At 43.4% G+C, this 15969-nt stretch overlaps 2 protein-coding genes across 5 annotated transcripts in view; one reads left to right on the top strand and one right to left on the bottom strand.

Annotated features, from left to right (window-relative positions):
* Positions 1-882, bottom strand: part of FRMD4B (FERM domain containing 4B) — a 246352-nt gene extending 245470 nt beyond the window's left edge. The window contains exon 1 of the mRNA XM_035901411.1: positions 613-882. Coding sequence (XP_035757304.1) covers positions 613-882 — 270 coding nt within the window. The remainder of the gene's footprint in view (positions 1-612) is intronic.
* The window catches only part of MITF (melanocyte inducing transcription factor), a 103984-nt gene that overhangs the window by 45427 nt on the left and 42588 nt on the right, over positions 1-15969 (top strand). For all 4 annotated transcript variants that reach the window (XM_035901380.1, XM_035901381.1, XM_009645978.2 and 1 more), the window contains exon 2: positions 10860-11106. In XM_035901380.1, coding sequence (XP_035757273.1) covers positions 10909-11106 — 198 coding nt within the window. In that variant the 5' untranslated portion in view covers positions 10860-10908. The remainder of the gene's footprint in view (positions 1-10859; positions 11107-15969) is intronic.

Here is a 15969-nt window from a genome sequence, read left to right as displayed (position 1 = left end):
TGGGTTGTAAAAAAAAAAAAAAACCCCCCCCAGCCTTTTTTTTTTTTTTTTTTTTTTTTTTTTTTTTTTTTGGTAATATCTTTTCTAAGTTTTGTGATGGCTTTGAAAGTTTGAGGAAGAGTACCAAACCAACATTGGGCAATGCAATCAGCTACGTTTTAAATTCCATGGCACATTTTTGGGAGTTTGAGGTGTGTGTGTGTGTGTGTATGTGTGTATCTTCACCTGCCTGCTCCCCTTCTGCCTGAGGGATTCAGCCTGTTTGAGTAGAGGTGAAACTAGGGAAACGGGGTAGACACAGTCACATTGAGCCTCCATACCTCTCTAGATGCTCGTGTAGCTCTTGTGAGCTGTACCTCCAGTGGTTCCAAGGTGGAGGTTCGCCTAGGTGAACCTTGAGTGTGAAGGACTTACAACCCAGAAAACAAATTTGTCTTGCACCCACCCTTTCCCTTCGTCTTTTTGGTGATAAAGGTAGTGAGAAAACTGTGCTGTTACAGACAGCCCTTCTCCACTTTCCTGATGGCATTAATGGCCTGATCACATCCCTTTTAATTAATGAATGCAAGAAGTGCTTTCAACGCCAACCCGTGTCTTCTGTTTCTCCCAGACCTGCAGCGGATTGTCCATCCACGGGATGGGGAGGGTGGTACCGAGGATGGTTACAGCCGCCTGGGCGTGGGTCTCGGGACCACGCTCAGCCCCGTGGTAGAGCCGGGTGTTTATCTGTGCTTGCTGCAGACCCACGCCTTGCTCCAGGCCGTGTCCATCAGGAGTTTGTGGAATACCCTCATGCAGGCGAGGCAAGGTGTAGCGAGGTGCTGACTCGGAACTTCTGGGCTGTTTTGGAGTCCTCTCCTGATATCTGAAGACCTTGTGCATGGTTGCCTCAACTCCACCTTCTTTGCTCCTCGGTAGGTGCTGGATTGCACGGGTCTGCAGCGCTGGCAGGCGCTGAGCACCGCTGCCAGTGCTACTGCTCTGTGGGGATTGGAGTTGCCAGGTCCTTATCTGGAGCCACCCCTAGAGACACGGTCGGCCGGGACGCCGCTTGACTTTCACCCGAGGGTGCTCAGCAAAAGCCCTTGGACGCAAGGGCGGGGGGGAAAGATGGAAGCTGTTAGAGTTCAGATGTTCGTGCCCCGCTCCCTTGACAGCTTCTGTCTGTAAGTGGCGCTTTCCCGGAGCGACGGCACCGCGAGCAGGTTGCGTGTTTGATTTGTTGTGATGGAGGTTGTGTTCTGGGAGTTAAAAATACCGTGCTTGGGAGCTGGCCACTGTCTTCTGCAGAGCCATGGGAGCTGTGGCTGACCAGCTGAGATAATGATGGTGACTTTCGGAAGGGGAAGACTTATAAAATACTCCATGTTTTTAAAAAAAAAAAAAAATATTTATAAACATATATATATATCTATATCTCCTTTTGAAACGTCATGTCAAACAAACGCTCAGGGCTAATGGAGGCTCAGTTTAGGCATAAAAAGACTTGGTGCATTATAGTGATTATTATATAGGAGTCTTTGAGGATACTCTGTTTGCAATTATTCATCTCCCTTTTAACAGGAATGGTAGTAAAGGATCGTAAAATGTGACCTTTGCAGCTTCTAGATTGAACCTCTTTAGTTTTACCTTGTTCCTTAATCTGGCGGTGATCAAGCTTTCCAAGCTGTGTCCCCAAGTAAATGGGCATTCAAGCAGATCAACTTATGGCATTTTATTGAGTCAACACTCGTGCAAAAGCCACCTCCAGAGCTTAATAATTATTTACTGAGTGCTCCTGGGTCATGAGAGAGGTTTTCATTAAGTTCAGAAAGCATTATGTTCAGCAGCTTGTGAAGGTGTGTTTTAAAGACAGGAAGAAAAATGGAAAACTACTAAATGGTGTTACATACAGCTACTTAAAAAAATTCTTAGCTGAGGATTAAATGAAGTGTTTTGTTTGTGTGGTTGGGTTTTGGGTTTTTTTTTTTTTGAGATTTATTTATTTATTTATTTATTTTAAAGACAAGTGCATCCACTGAATTAATTCTCATTTTAATTCACCCCTGAGCTCCTGGGTAGCAGATCTGCATGGTGGGTGCGTGAGGGTTTTTTTTCCTCCTACTCCTGCTGACTGGGGGCAAACAAGGCTTTGGGGTAGGGAGATGGGTGCCTGCTGGGTCGAGGGGCCGTTCTACGGGCACAGCCCTGGTGTAGGGTCAGCGGCACTGCTGCAGGTCAGGGTGGGAAAGCACCGGCGGGACAGAAAAACGTTTGCCTGGATGATGGAGCAGATGTAACAGCAGGCAGCGTGTCTCTTCAAACACGTAACCTTCAAACGCAGAAACCCGCTTTCATATTGAGGCCTGAAACCTAGTCCTTGCTTTATTATAAAGGCTGATAAAGGTCTCCACGCCGTTTATGTAATTGCTCTGTCCTTGGCAAGAAAGGACGTGCGAGGGTGCCAACTGTTCGTGTTCAGTTTGATTTTTTTTTTATTTATTTTTTTTTTTTAACATTGATACTTTAAGCAGCGCCAGCCAGTTGGCGTGGCGAGCGGAGCATCACTGTAACCCGCAATCAATTATTAAATTTTAGGAATGAAGTACAAAGTGCTCCGGGGAAAACGCCCTAGTAGTTTGCTTGTACTTAAAATCGCTTGCTCTGGCTGAAGACAGGGGAGACAAGATTGTACAGGGGGCTGCTTTGTTGTTTGTGGGTTTTTTGGTTTGGGGTTTGGGGGGGTGTGTGCAATCCATCTCCCTCTTGCATTTGTGTGTGGTTGTTTTTTTGTTTTGGTATCCTTCTATTTTCTGCCACCCTTCCCTGTGGCAAACAGCGATGCTGGCTGGCAGGTTAGATGCCGCTGAAAGTGCCATTGCTTCAGCCACGTATATAATACTGGCAACAAAAAAAGCTTCTGCAGGTTTTATTGCTTGGTAGAGAGACTGAAACCAGAATCTGGGCAAATAAACTTTAGTTTTGAGGAAACTCCAGTGGCCACGGACCAGGAGGGGTGCTGGCAGGGGAGCCGTGGTCTCTTCTGGTGATGCCTTCTGGAGGTCACACCAAGTATTTGTGTTGTAGCGTTAGCAACCTCTTGTCTGCTCGCTTTAAAGATCAAGGTGGTTTTATGCTAATGTCAGATACTGAAATATGGATGCCTTTCTTTTCTCTATAAATAATTATGAATGGGATATGGGTAAAACATGAAACACAAGCATTTAAATCCCGTGTTTGTTTCTTACCTCTGACCTCTGAGATCTGGTGCAGCTCAAGGGATTTCTTGAGGTGCTAAATCTGCTTTTTTGGCTGATTTCTCTGTGGACTAACCCATTAACAAACAGTTGGCATGAACGGAGGAGAGCAGCAGCCTCCCCCTTGTGTGCCATTTCTCTGCTTAGAGCAGCATAGTCAATCCTGCCCAGTGGTTTTGAAAGCTCTTTTTTTTTTTTTTTTTTTTTAAATGCATTTTATTTTATTCTTTGTTCATCTCTGTTTGAGGAAGCTTTGGGTTTGAGGACTTGGTCTGTATTTTTAATTACAGTAATTTGTCTAGGAAACCTGACATTAGAAGCTTTTATTTTTTTCTTTAAAAAAAAAATCTAAAATGTTAATTAAAAAGCAAAGCTGAGTTAAATACTCTTTTCCCAGTTCAAAATCTCTGGAGAAGTTTCTTAAGGATACATAGCTAATGCAAAATAATATTTGTAAACCAGACAACTCCGATAAATAATGCGTGTGAACCAGAGAACTTGTTTGATCAATTTATAAGAATCTGAAGACAAAACTGAGCAACAAAAGACAAGTTTGTCTTTTTGCCTAAGGAGACAGAGATAAAATGATCAGTACACATGTGGGAAGGTAGATTAGGCTCTGAAAGGTACGGTCTCTGTAATCGCTTGAGCTAATGGCAAAAAAATCAAACCTGATTTTAATCTGATCAGTTGTCTTTTATTATCTGACGGCCATCTGCGTTATAACTTATGTATGCAGTAACTAACATTTCCCAGGCATCTGTGTAAAGGGTATGTAATTTAAACTTATTAAATAAAACGTTATCACTTCATGATTAATTGGATTGGCACATGACACTCATAACTAATAACTCTGTCTGTATTACACTATGCTTATTAGACTGCTAATGGGTAACCGGTTTAATCATATGTCAATTAAAAGGATGAGTTGGTTTCATTTATTGCAATTAAATGGTATCCCTAAACTGTTTGCAGGAAGTATCTAAATCACATTGTGTATCGGTTGTGTGTGTGGGCTCTGTTACCGACTCTACATAATCCGGGGGTGAATCAGTTCACGTATGAGCGTTGAATCCACGTGTCCGGGTTCTGGGTCGTACTGCGTTACGTGGCACCGTGCTCGATCGTGGGAGCAGGTCTGCCTGTGCAGCAGCATGTAAAGGTCTAAAAAGATGAAATTTCAAAACCCTCTTGATGAAGCCTTTGGCGTAACAAGTTTTTCATTTGCTTTTTTTGATTGGAAACCTGAGTTTCTGACAAACCTTCTCCTGTTTGCTCTCTGGAGGATACATGGTGATGAAGCCCAACCTGTCTTCCATTCGACCTCGGAGCTTTGTGCAGAGCATCCTGCGGAGAAGAGGAATGGACGTGGTGGGGAGGGGAAGGTGGGCAGGAGGACGGTCCGTGTTGTGCATGGGGCAGGCTTAGACGATGAGATACTGAAGTTTCAAACAGTTTCCCCATTTGACCGGTGTCACTGGTGGCGAGTGGAAGGAGCGCTGGTGTGGTGGTGAGACCGCCCTGCCCGCGGGAGGAGATCTGCAGCCCCCAGGGGATGAGTAATGGGAAATCTGCATGGCAGGAGCTGTCTTGTGTTCCTCCAGTTTCTATACTGCGTAAAAGAAATTATAGCGTGCACAAATAAGAGAACGATCTGTCCGCTGAGCTCGCAGCTCTGTTGTAGCTATGCTGGTTTCTGGCTTCTCCTTTGAAATAAGGATGAACAGGACATTTAGTAATCTCCTCTCAAGCTTTTTCTTCCCCCTCATCTGGCCACCGAAATCTGGATGTGAATAAGATCACACTCTTCCCTTTGCTGGCGTCTGCTCTTCTTTTGATACTTGTTTAAAAAGTACATTGCTTGACCTTGCGCTGCCTACCTAATTACATCCAGGCCGTTTTGTTTCCAGTGAATTAATTAAAATATTGAGTAGAATTGCAAAAGAAATAAAACCTGGAAGAGTCTTTGCCCTTGGGGGAAGAATTTGGCAGAACAGCATTTTCTGGGGCTGTTGTTTCTTTTGAAGACACAATGCTTGAAGCTTTTGTTGACAATTTTCAAACAACAGTAGACCCCCGAATCACCCGCAGGAAGCTGTAAGCACAGTTGTTGGTGTGAGTAGATACGATAATTGCATGAGTGATTGATGAACCCCTGGCAGGGGCTGTTTGAAATGCCATGGAAATCATTTCTCCTTCCTTCTCCCTTGCAGACCCCAAAATTTTGGTATATGGGAAGGTTCTTCTGAGATGGCTTTCAGCACGCTTGGCTTTGGTAGGCGGAGAAATAGTTCAAAATGAAAGAAGGTGGGAGGAACTGCTGGGTTACCAATCTTGCAGCATTAGGTATCTATAAAAAAAATGCCCGTGGCACACAAATGAGAATCCTGCTTAGTGTGACACAAAATAAGCTTTTCCTCAACATGAGGAGAATGAATCCTTCCTTAAAAGCAGCATTTGAGTGCCTTTTTTTTGCTCACCTATTACAGTGGTATCCAAAGCGGGGTGGGCAGGAAGGAAGGTATCAGTGCTTCAGCAACACATCCGTATAATTCATAAAGAAAGAAATATAGATATATTGGGAGTGCATGCTCAAACACTTTTTCCTCGTAGATGCGCGTGATCAAAAAAATTGGGAGACCACTGATCTGTAACTATGCTGGTCCTGGAGATAAAGCATGTCCTTGGTTTGGAAATGTGCAAGTGGATCAGATGTGCAGCGAGGAAACACGCTGCTGGGTTTAGATGTGAGAATTGCTTCGCCCTTAATTGAAAGGGTGGTGTTTTTTACAAGTATCACCGTCAATGACTTGTCTTGAGCAGCTAATTAGTGCGATTATTCCACAGCTGCATTAGTTTCACCACAAAGGTTTTCTCTTGTTTTATCAAAAGGATCAGTGTCTCTGTGAATGTTTCAACCTGACAGGTCTTAAATAGCAAGATGGTCCCCTCCCTCCCTGCCCCCAAAATGTGTGCTCTGGAACAGCAGAGTTTGATCTCTTGGGGGAGCAAGGGTGGGTTCTCCTTTTTCCGATTCGACTCTGAACTGTTTTCATCATTGGCCCTAAACAAAGCCGGAAAACTTCCAGCAGCGCTGGCTCGGGTTCCCCAAGCACAAGTAGCTATCGGTGCCCGCAGCCCAGGGGAGACCTGGAAGGGGTGCTGGCTCCTGGGCTCCTTTGCAAGCTGTCCTGGCAGCGTCCCGCAGGTAGCACCTAAACACTGGAGCCAGAGGTGAGGTTTGCAGGGTTACTGCTGGCTTCCCCAGGCATGGCCCTGCATCGTGACAGATTAATGAGCCCTTTCCTTCCATGGGCTGACGGCAATCCGCTGCAGCAGTCAAAATCGGAAACCAAATATCCTGAATTCTACCCACTGTAGCTCTTTCTTATATGCAGTCACGTATTCTTATGTGGCCAGCCGTGGCAGTAGGCTCATATCGTATATAAATGAAGATGATTCTTTGGTTTGTAGGATAATAAAGGAGACATTATGATGAAGAGTATACCAGGCAAGTAATAAAAAGGAGGAAGTATATGTAAGTCTTGGTTGCCTAGGAAAGGCATTGCTTTCTGAGTTTGGGAACCTCTTTTTTTTTTTTTTTTTTAAATGCATTTTATTTTATTCTTTGTTCATCTCTGTTTGAGGAAGCTTTGGGTTTGAGGACTTGGTCTGTATTTTTAATTACAGTAATTTGTCTAGGAAACCTGACATTAGAAGCTTTTATTTTTTTCTTTAAAAAAAAAATCTAAAATGTTAATTAAAAAGCAAAGCTGAGTTAAATACTCTTTTCCCAGTTCAAAATCTCTGGAGAAGTTTCTTAAGGATACATAGCTAATGCAAAATAATATTTGTAAACCAGACAACTCCGATAAATAATGCGTGTGAACCAGAGAACTTGTTTGATCAATTTATAAGAATCTGAAGACAAAACTGAGCAACAAAAGACAAGTTTGTCTTTTTGCCTAAGGAGACAGAGATAAAATGATCAGTACACATGTGGGAAGGTAGATTAGGCTCTGAAAGGTACGGTCTCTGTAATCGCTTGAGCTAATGGCAAAAAAATCAAACCTGATTTTAATCTGATCAGTTGTCTTTTATTATCTGACGGCCATCTGCGTTATAACTTATGTATGCAGTAACTAACATTTCCCAGGCATCTGTGTAAAGGGTATGTAATTTAAACTTATTAAATAAAACGTTATCACTTCATGATTAATTGGATTGGCACATGACACTCATAACTAATAACTCTGTCTGTATTACACTATGCTTATTAGACTGCTAATGGGTAACCGGTTTAATCATATGTCAATTAAAAGGATGAGTTGGTTTCATTTATTGCAATTAAATGGTATCCCTAAACTGTTTGCAGGAAGTATCTAAATCACATTGTGTATCGGTTGTGTGTGTGGGCTCTGTTACCGACTCTACATAATCCGGGGGTGAATCAGTTCACGTATGAGCGTTGAATCCACGTGTCCGGGTTCTGGGTCGTACTGCGTTACGTGGCACCGTGCTCGATCGTGGGAGCAGGTCTGCCTGTGCAGCAGCATGTAAAGGTCTAAAAAGATGAAATTTCAAAACCCTCTTGATGAAGCCTTTGGCGTAACAAGTTTTTCATTTGCTTTTTTTGATTGGAAACCTGAGTTTCTGACAAACCTTCTCCTGTTTGCTCTCTGGAGGATACATGGTGATGAAGCCCAACCTGTCTTCCATTCGACCTCGGAGCTTTGTGCAGAGCATCCTGCGGAGAAGAGGAATGGACGTGGTGGGGAGGGGAAGGTGGGCAGGAGGACGGTCCGTGTTGTGCATGGGGCAGGCTTAGACGATGAGATACTGAAGTTTCAAACAGTTTCCCCATTTGACCGGTGTCACTGGTGGCGAGTGGAAGGAGCGCTGGTGTGGTGGTGAGACCGCCCTGCCCGCGGGAGGAGATCTGCAGCCCCCAGGGGATGAATAATGGGAAATCTGCATGGCAGGAGCTGTCTTGTGTTCCTCCAGTTTCTATACTGCGTAAAAGAAATTATAGCGTGCACAAATAAGAGAACGATCTGTCCGCTGAGCTCGCAGCTCTGTTGTAGCTATGCTGGTTTCTGGCTTCTCCTTTGAAATAAGGATGAACAGGACATTTAGTAATCTCCTCTCAAGCTTTTTCTTCCCCCTCATCTGGCCACCGAAATCTGGATGTGAATAAGATCAGACTCTTCCCTTTGCTGGCGTCTGCTCTTCTTTTGATACTTGTTTAAAAAGTACATTGCTTGACCTTGCGCTGCCTACCTAATTACATCCAGGCCGTTTTGTTTCCAGTGAATTAATTAAAATATTGAGCAGAATTGCAAAAGAAATAAAACCTGGAAGAGTCTTTGCCCTTGGGGGAAGAATTTGGCAGAACAGCATTTTCTGGGGCTGTTGTTTCTTTTGAAGACACAATGCTTGAAGCTTTTGTTGACAATTTTCAAACAACAGTAGACCCCCGAATCACCCGCAGGAAGCTGTAAGCACAGTTGTTGGTGTGAGTAGATACGGTAATTGCATGAGTGATTGATGAACCCCTGGCAGGGGCTGTTTGAAATGCCATGGAAATCATTTCTCCTTCCTTCTCCCTTGCAGACCCCAAAATTTTGGTATATGGGAAGGTTCTTCTGAGATGGCTTTCAGCACGCTTGGCTTTGGTAGGCGGAGAAATAGTTCAAAATGAAAGAAGGTGGGAGGAACTGCTGGGTTACCAATCTTGCAGCATTAGGTATCTATAAAAAAAATGCCCGTGGCACACAAATGAGAATCCTGCTTAGTGTGACACAAAATAAGCTTTTCCTCAACATGAGGAGAATGAATCCTTCCTTAAAAGCAGCATTTGAGTGCCTTTTTTTTGCTCACCTATTACAGTGGTATCCAAAGCGGGGTGGGCAGGAAGGAAGGTATCAGTGCTTCAGCAACACATCCGTATAATTCATAAAGAAAGAAATATAGATATATTGGGAGTGCATGCTCAAACACTTTTTCCTCGTAGATGCGCGTGATCAAAAAAATTGGGAGACCACTGATCTGTAACTATGCTGGTCCTGGAGATAAAGCATGTCCTTGGTTTGGAAATGTGCAAGTGGATCAGATGTGCAGCGAGGAAACACGCTGCTGGGTTTAGATGTGAGAATTGCTTCGCCCTTAATTGAAAGGGTGGTGTTTTTTACAAGTATCACCGTCAATGACTTGTCTTGAGCAGCTAATTAGTGCGATTATTCCACAGCTGCATTAGTTTCACCACAAAGGTTTTCTCTTGTTTTATCAAAAGGATCAGTGTCTCTGTGAATGTTTCAACCTGACAGGTCTTAAATAGCAAGATGGTCCCCTCCCTCCCTGCCCCCAAAATGTGTGCTCTGGAACAGCAGAGTTTGATCTCTTGGGGGAGCAAGGGTGGGTTCTCCTTTTTCCGATTCGACTCTGAACTGTTTTCATCATTGGCCCTAAACAAAGCCGGAAAACTTCCAGCAGCGCTGGCTCGGGTTCCCCAAGCACAAGTAGCTATCGGTGCCCGCAGCCCAGGGGAGACCTGGAAGGGGTGCTGGCTCCTGGGCTCCTTTGCAAGCTGTCCTGGCAGCGTCCCGCAGGTAGCACCTAAACACTGGAGCCAGAGGTGAGGTTTGCAGGGTTACTGCTGGCTTCCCCAGGCATGGCCCTGCATCGTGACAGATTAATGAGCCCTTTCCTTCCATGGGCTGACGGCAATCCGCTGCAGCAGTCAAAATCGGAAACCAAATATCCTGAATTCTACCCACTGTAGCTCTTTCTTATATGCAGTCACGTATTCTTACCCACTTCCAACATCCTTCCCTTGAAGGATGTCCAGTTTGGTATTTACATACCCAATTGGTCTGCCTTAAGCTACAGAAATGTCTTATAAATGGCTTTGACTTCTGAGGGCTAACAAAACGATGGATTGCTTCAGAAGGTGTCCCCGCAGTCCGTGGCAAAGCCCCATGGTTTTTCCCGTGCTCTCTGGTAGGAAGCTTTGTAAAGTGTGACTGAAATAAATCTGCTGTTGTTGGTTATACTGCCTGTTCTTGTATCTCACTGCGCTTGGAAGAGCCTGGTAGGCCTGAAGTGGGAGTTCGGATGGGTTTTTTTGGGTCTGGTTTCTAGTGATGAAGAGCGTTGCCACCAGCAAATCCAACCCCAAGGTAGTAATTTGTAGAAAATAACTGAACTTTGTTACGTTGTGGTTTCATGGGAGAGGTAGATCATTAGACCTGGAGTATTATCTATACCTATCATTAGACTTGATACAACCCTTTGTAAGTGTTTAAAAAACGGAATATGAGCACCTGCTGCTATCTATAAAAGCATTTGGTTCTTCTCGTGGATGGTTGCTGTATAACTGAAATAGCAAATAGCTCTTTACAGCTGGATATTGGCGATTGGAAACAGTTAGCTGCAGTCAAGTTAAGGCAGCCTAATGTGTCTGCTAAGTACCTGAAGTAGGTCCGCTCTGAATTCCCTCTCGCCTGGTGCAGCGTATCCTCACCCATCCCACCCCACGTTGCGGTGTAATTCTGCAAGCTCCGACCGCTGGAGCCATGGTCCTGCTTGTGGAAGCTGAGCTTTCTCTCTCTGGTCTTCCCACAGCAATTCCGAGCATCCTGGCGCTTCCAAGCCTCCCTTAAGCTCCTCCAGCATGACCTCACGAATCCTGCTACGACAGCAGCTCATGCGTGAGCAGATGCAGGAGCAGGAGCGTCGGGAGCAGCAGCAGAAGCAGCAAGCAGCCCAGTTCATGCAGCAGCGCGTACCCGTCAGCCAGACACCTGCCATCAACGTCAGCGTCCCCACCAGCCTGCCCCCCGCCACCCAGGTACCCATGGAGGTCCTCAAGGTACGCCCATCTCCCTGCTTTTCTATTTAGGAGCTCTTCCTAAATGCCCCTTTATTTAATAGGGACGTGGTTATAGGGATTTGCGGCAATGAAATTTTGCAAATAAGCTGCGCTCTGGCTTGGTTTGCAGCTGATTGTGGTGTCCTGCTAGCGAAGAATGGAAAACCTTTTTTATAAAGTTTCGTGTGACTTTTCTTTTCTTTAAACTTTGAGATCTCGGGAGGGAGGTTTTGTTACAAAAGTAATGTTTCCGTCATTCTCCCTTTGGAAAACACTTCTCCGTCTTTCTAGTACTTAGTTATTTTCAAAAAGAAGAAATTATTACTAGATATTAAAATCAATATTTTGGCTTTTAAAAGAAAACAATGAAATATTTTTGTAAAATGGAGTCAAAACTCATTACGAAAGAGTTCCTCAGAAAGCTTTAATCTGAAATACGGGTGAGTTTCCAGCCTCTTGCAACGAGCCTTTGTAATCCTTTTTTGCTTAAATGACTTGTTTGCTATTAGTAGCTTTGGATTCCTTGTCCTACTGGAAACTGTAGGAGCTTGTTAGTGTCCCTCTGTCAAAGGGGATGTAGCTTGCTAATTACTTGGGGGGGAAAAAAACGTGAACAACTATAAGAAAAGAGCTAATTTCATGCACAGGGTAGGTCCAAGTAGAGTAAAGCAACGTGAAATGTGTGAGTAAAAGAATGCAAAACATTTTGGAGAAATTTGCTGACATATTTAATGAAAATAAAATTTTCCTTAGCTTTGAAGAGTTACCTGTTTGCTCTGCATTATTGCTAAATCTTTTTATTTCAGTCTGATGTCTAGTAACCGCTTTCAATCAGTAAGCATATTCCTACCAGTTAAGTTAATTGAGCTTGGTTACAACACGCTTGTAGTTTGCTCATCGCTATTATGTGTCGATACATATTCAAAGGTTTGGTTTTAAAATAGACTTGCAGGCTCAGGATTTCGAGGCGGTCTGTGTGACGGGCTTATGGCGGGAATGTCGGGTGCTTTTATTTATTGAATCTGCATTATGGTATTGTGTTGACAATGCCAAAACTAATACTTAATTGGGGCGATAGTCGTACTCAAGTATGGTCTGCGATCTAGGAGCAAAAAGGCAACAGTTGAATTTTGAAATACATATATGCGTATATACTTTATATATATATAAATGTTTCCATTAAAAATTAAATATATAATTTGAGCATATGTGCATACAGTAAGGGGTCCAAAATTGACTGGGAAGAACTATTTTGTGGAACGCTTGTGTGTTACGCACAACGTTTGTGTACAAAAACTTGTTAAACTTGTTCCCAGGTTATGACACCATAGTTCTAATTCAGATCCAGCAGATGTGTGGGTGCTATGAAATAGGTTTTCTGTTTGTCATGCTCTTAGTTAGATAAGTGTATGTTAGATTTTTGCATCCTTTCATCCTAGTATGTTATGACGTGAATTCTAGGGGGTTTTTTTAAACCTTTCTGAAAACTTGCAGTTTATTTTCAAATGATATTTTACCGTTAAGAAAGGAGTGTAAGGTCTTGAAGAAGCACTCGTAGTTGTCTGTATTGTTCATTTTACAATTGCCTCTTTATGTGAGAGAGCAGGGGAGAGGCAGCCCTTTATTTCCAAGGGACAAACTGCAGAAGACGCTGCAGCCGAGAGGCGATGCTCACTTATTACAAATCGGGTTACGAGGAACTGGCCTGTCATAGGATTTGTGTGCAGATCTGTAATGTGCTGAAGCATTGCTGGGGAACTTCACGCAAGGGATTTGAACCTGAATCCTCATCCTCCAGGACTGCAAAAGAAGTACCTGTCCCCTGCTCCCTCCTGATGGAGGAGAGTCTCCTGGGAAGAGGGAGGGCACCCCCTCTGTGGTCATCTTTGGCCCAAATGGCAGCGTGCATGACCCTGTAGAGCAAAAAAAGTAAGAGAATGCGTGTTTAACTGACTTGAGAATTAAGAGTAATACGTGGCGACAAGTGTCATCACCTGCATTTAAGTAAGTAACAGCCAAAGGTAGCAAAGCCAAGTCCTCTTGGTCTCTCCCTGCAAATGAGGGGGGAAAAAAAACCTGCTTAGCATAGTTGTGCTGCTTGTGGTTTTGGTGGGTGAAAGCAGCTAAAGATTCATCCTTCTACCCTTACAGATAAAAACTGCCCCAGTTCTGTACAAAAAAAAAAATTTAGTACAAAATACCAGGCTGGAAGTCATGATCCTGCTGCAGCTTTACCACTGATGCATCAGTGAGAGTGGGATTTCACTGGAAGGTCCATATGATTTATTTTTTTATTTTTTTTTTTTTTTTTTTTTTATTAAATAAGTTCTTTGGCTCAAAAGATAAGATTAACAATAAATCAGGATCTTCCTGGTGCCGATATGCTGACAGCCAGCTCTGCCTGCAGGAACGCTGTAGGAGTGACATCATTTCCCTGCAGCTGCTTTTTATACTTCACTTGTTTTTTTAGCTGTAGTCAAATCTTCCATATGACCCGTACAGAAGTTTTAATTAGACAAATAGGGAACTAAGTTGGTAACTTCATTATCTAAATGGTCTGGATTTAGTGACCTTGAAGAATGAGAAAGACAAAAAGGGGATTTTTACACTTCCAGAAATGTTAATCTGCAAGACGGGTTTTTTTAAGTGAGATCTTTTTCAATATTACTTCACAAACAAATAGGACCAAATGTAGTGGTTGGTTTTGTTGTTGGTTTTGTTTGTTTGTTTTGGAAGTTAGCATCAAAAAAACCCCACTCCAAGCCTGCTGAATTGTCAACATTTTGTGTTTTTAATTACATTGTGTGACTTGCCCTTTCTCCCATATCTCACACTGTGAGAAGGGGAAAAATACTTGCGTGTCTGAGAATGGTAGTTTGGAATGACTAGCTTTAAAGGGAGCCAGAGGTGTTAATGAGCTTGCATTTTATATTTGTTTTCAAGATGTTTAAGATGTTCATTTAGAAACAATACAGAAAGAAAGAGAAATACAGACGAATCTGTGTCACATTGCGTAGGAATCTCCAAATTACATAATGTGGTATGTTTAAGGCCATATGAATACACAGAATTTCATTTTCTTGAGTAATGACTTCTTATTGCATCACTTCTCTGCCAAGTAATGTAGTTTGGCAAGGTAGGAAATGACCTGTTGGAATTTAAATTTCGTGTTGCATTGTGCAGCCTAATTAAGTGATGGGCTAGGAGCAGGTCTAATGCATTTGGAACAGTATCTCTTTGAATCTAATAGCAAAAGGAAGATTTGTTATGGCTTTCAGTTGTCCTTCTGCAGAGCTGATGTGAGCTTCACGGATGTACGGGCTGGTTTATCTTATAGCACCTTCTCATCCATCTCCTGTGGTGGTTGGTGAGAAAGGCTACAGAGAGATGTCACAAGGGTTTCTTGGCTTCTGCTGCAGTTCAGCTTCTTGTTCTGCCTTGAAAATAAGAGCACGTAACTCAAAATGCTGATCATTGGGATAGTTCCAAGCCCTATCAATGCTGGAGCAGGATCCATTCCTGAGGTACAAAGTAAGTGTATATTTTTATTTAAGAGTTAACTTCTTTGCAAAGAGTTCATCTGAAGATGTCTTCAGTGGGTTGTTTTATGGAGTAGCTTCTTCCATACAGGTGTATTTTAGTTCTGTATACTTAGTAGGTATTGAGAAGCTGTTCTTTTTGTTGTTGATTGCAGTTACTCTCTTGGCTGGTAGGAGCCCATATCTGTTGGAGCAGAAGCACTGCTGCAGATCTTAACTTTAGTATTCTAGAGCTGATCTCTGGGAACTGGTGTCTGCATTTCTGTAAGCAGGGTTACCCTGGGATTTGAGGAGGTTGTGCATCGGGTCCCTGCCCATAGTCACTGATGATAGGTTGGTCCTTTTGCTCCTCAGTCATCCACTTGCAAAACATTACTGCTATTAATCCCATATTGTTGTGGAGTTAAAGTTGTTAAAGGTGGTGAAGTCCTTGGCTATTAGAAATCCAGAGAATACGCTCTGGTTTTGTAGTGCAGCTGGTCTGTTAACCGGCTTCCCCATAGCTGTCTCAGACTGCATCTGTTGCTGTAGTCCTGCTTGATATCATGGCATTAGCTTTTCCCCTGTAGTCCTGGCAGCTGCCTGTGGACAGTTACTTAGGGAGCATCTCCTGTTGATGTGACAGAGTTGCTGCATTCTGGTTTTCGTGTTTTTCGTGCCTGCTCCCAGCCCCCTTTCCTACAGAGTGACTTGCAGGACTCTTGCAGAGCAAGTGATCTCCCTCCTGCCAAGCCACAGGCAGCAGCAGGACAACTCCCTGCCTTTCTGACGGGCAGGGATACCCTACCCTCCTCTTTAGGATAGTTTTCAGTCTTCTATGTCAGTGCAGGCAGCTGATTTTAGGAAATTTTGTTGTTGTTGTTGTTCCGCAGGCAGTAACCAGAGTTTTATGTAATGCCCCTCTGGCGTCCTCACCAAAGCTGCACGGTAGCAGCATGGCAACGGGGCTCATCACCCTTTGCTTGCTTTTAAGAGACACAGAAGGAAAAATGTTTTCCTTCGTCTTTAGACATCTAAAAGATCCAGGGGGGAAAAAAACCCCTATGGAATCACTCTAAAGGCTGAAATTGCCAGCCATCATCATGCCTTATTCTCAGAAGCAAAGCTTGTAAGATCCTCTACTTGTTTTTTGGGTTTGTCTTTGAGAAGTTCTGCTGATAGAAGTAGTCAGACTTGAGATGCCGATTAAGGCTTGCCTTTGAAGATTGCTCTCTCCTATTTATTAATAGGTGGGCTTGTCTCAAAGTAGTCTTACTTACAAAATTTGCACAGCTCCAGAAAGTAAGCTTCTTGCAGCAATTCAGAGAGGTGGGCCAGGAAAGGA

Source organism: Egretta garzetta, unplaced genomic scaffold, assembly GCF_000687185.1.
Source record: "Egretta garzetta isolate BGI_Z169 unplaced genomic scaffold, ASM68718v1 scaffold228, whole genome shotgun sequence".
NCBI lineage: Eukaryota > Metazoa > Chordata > Aves > Pelecaniformes > Ardeidae > Egretta > Egretta garzetta.
This window is presented reverse-complemented; position numbering and strand designations above follow the sequence as displayed.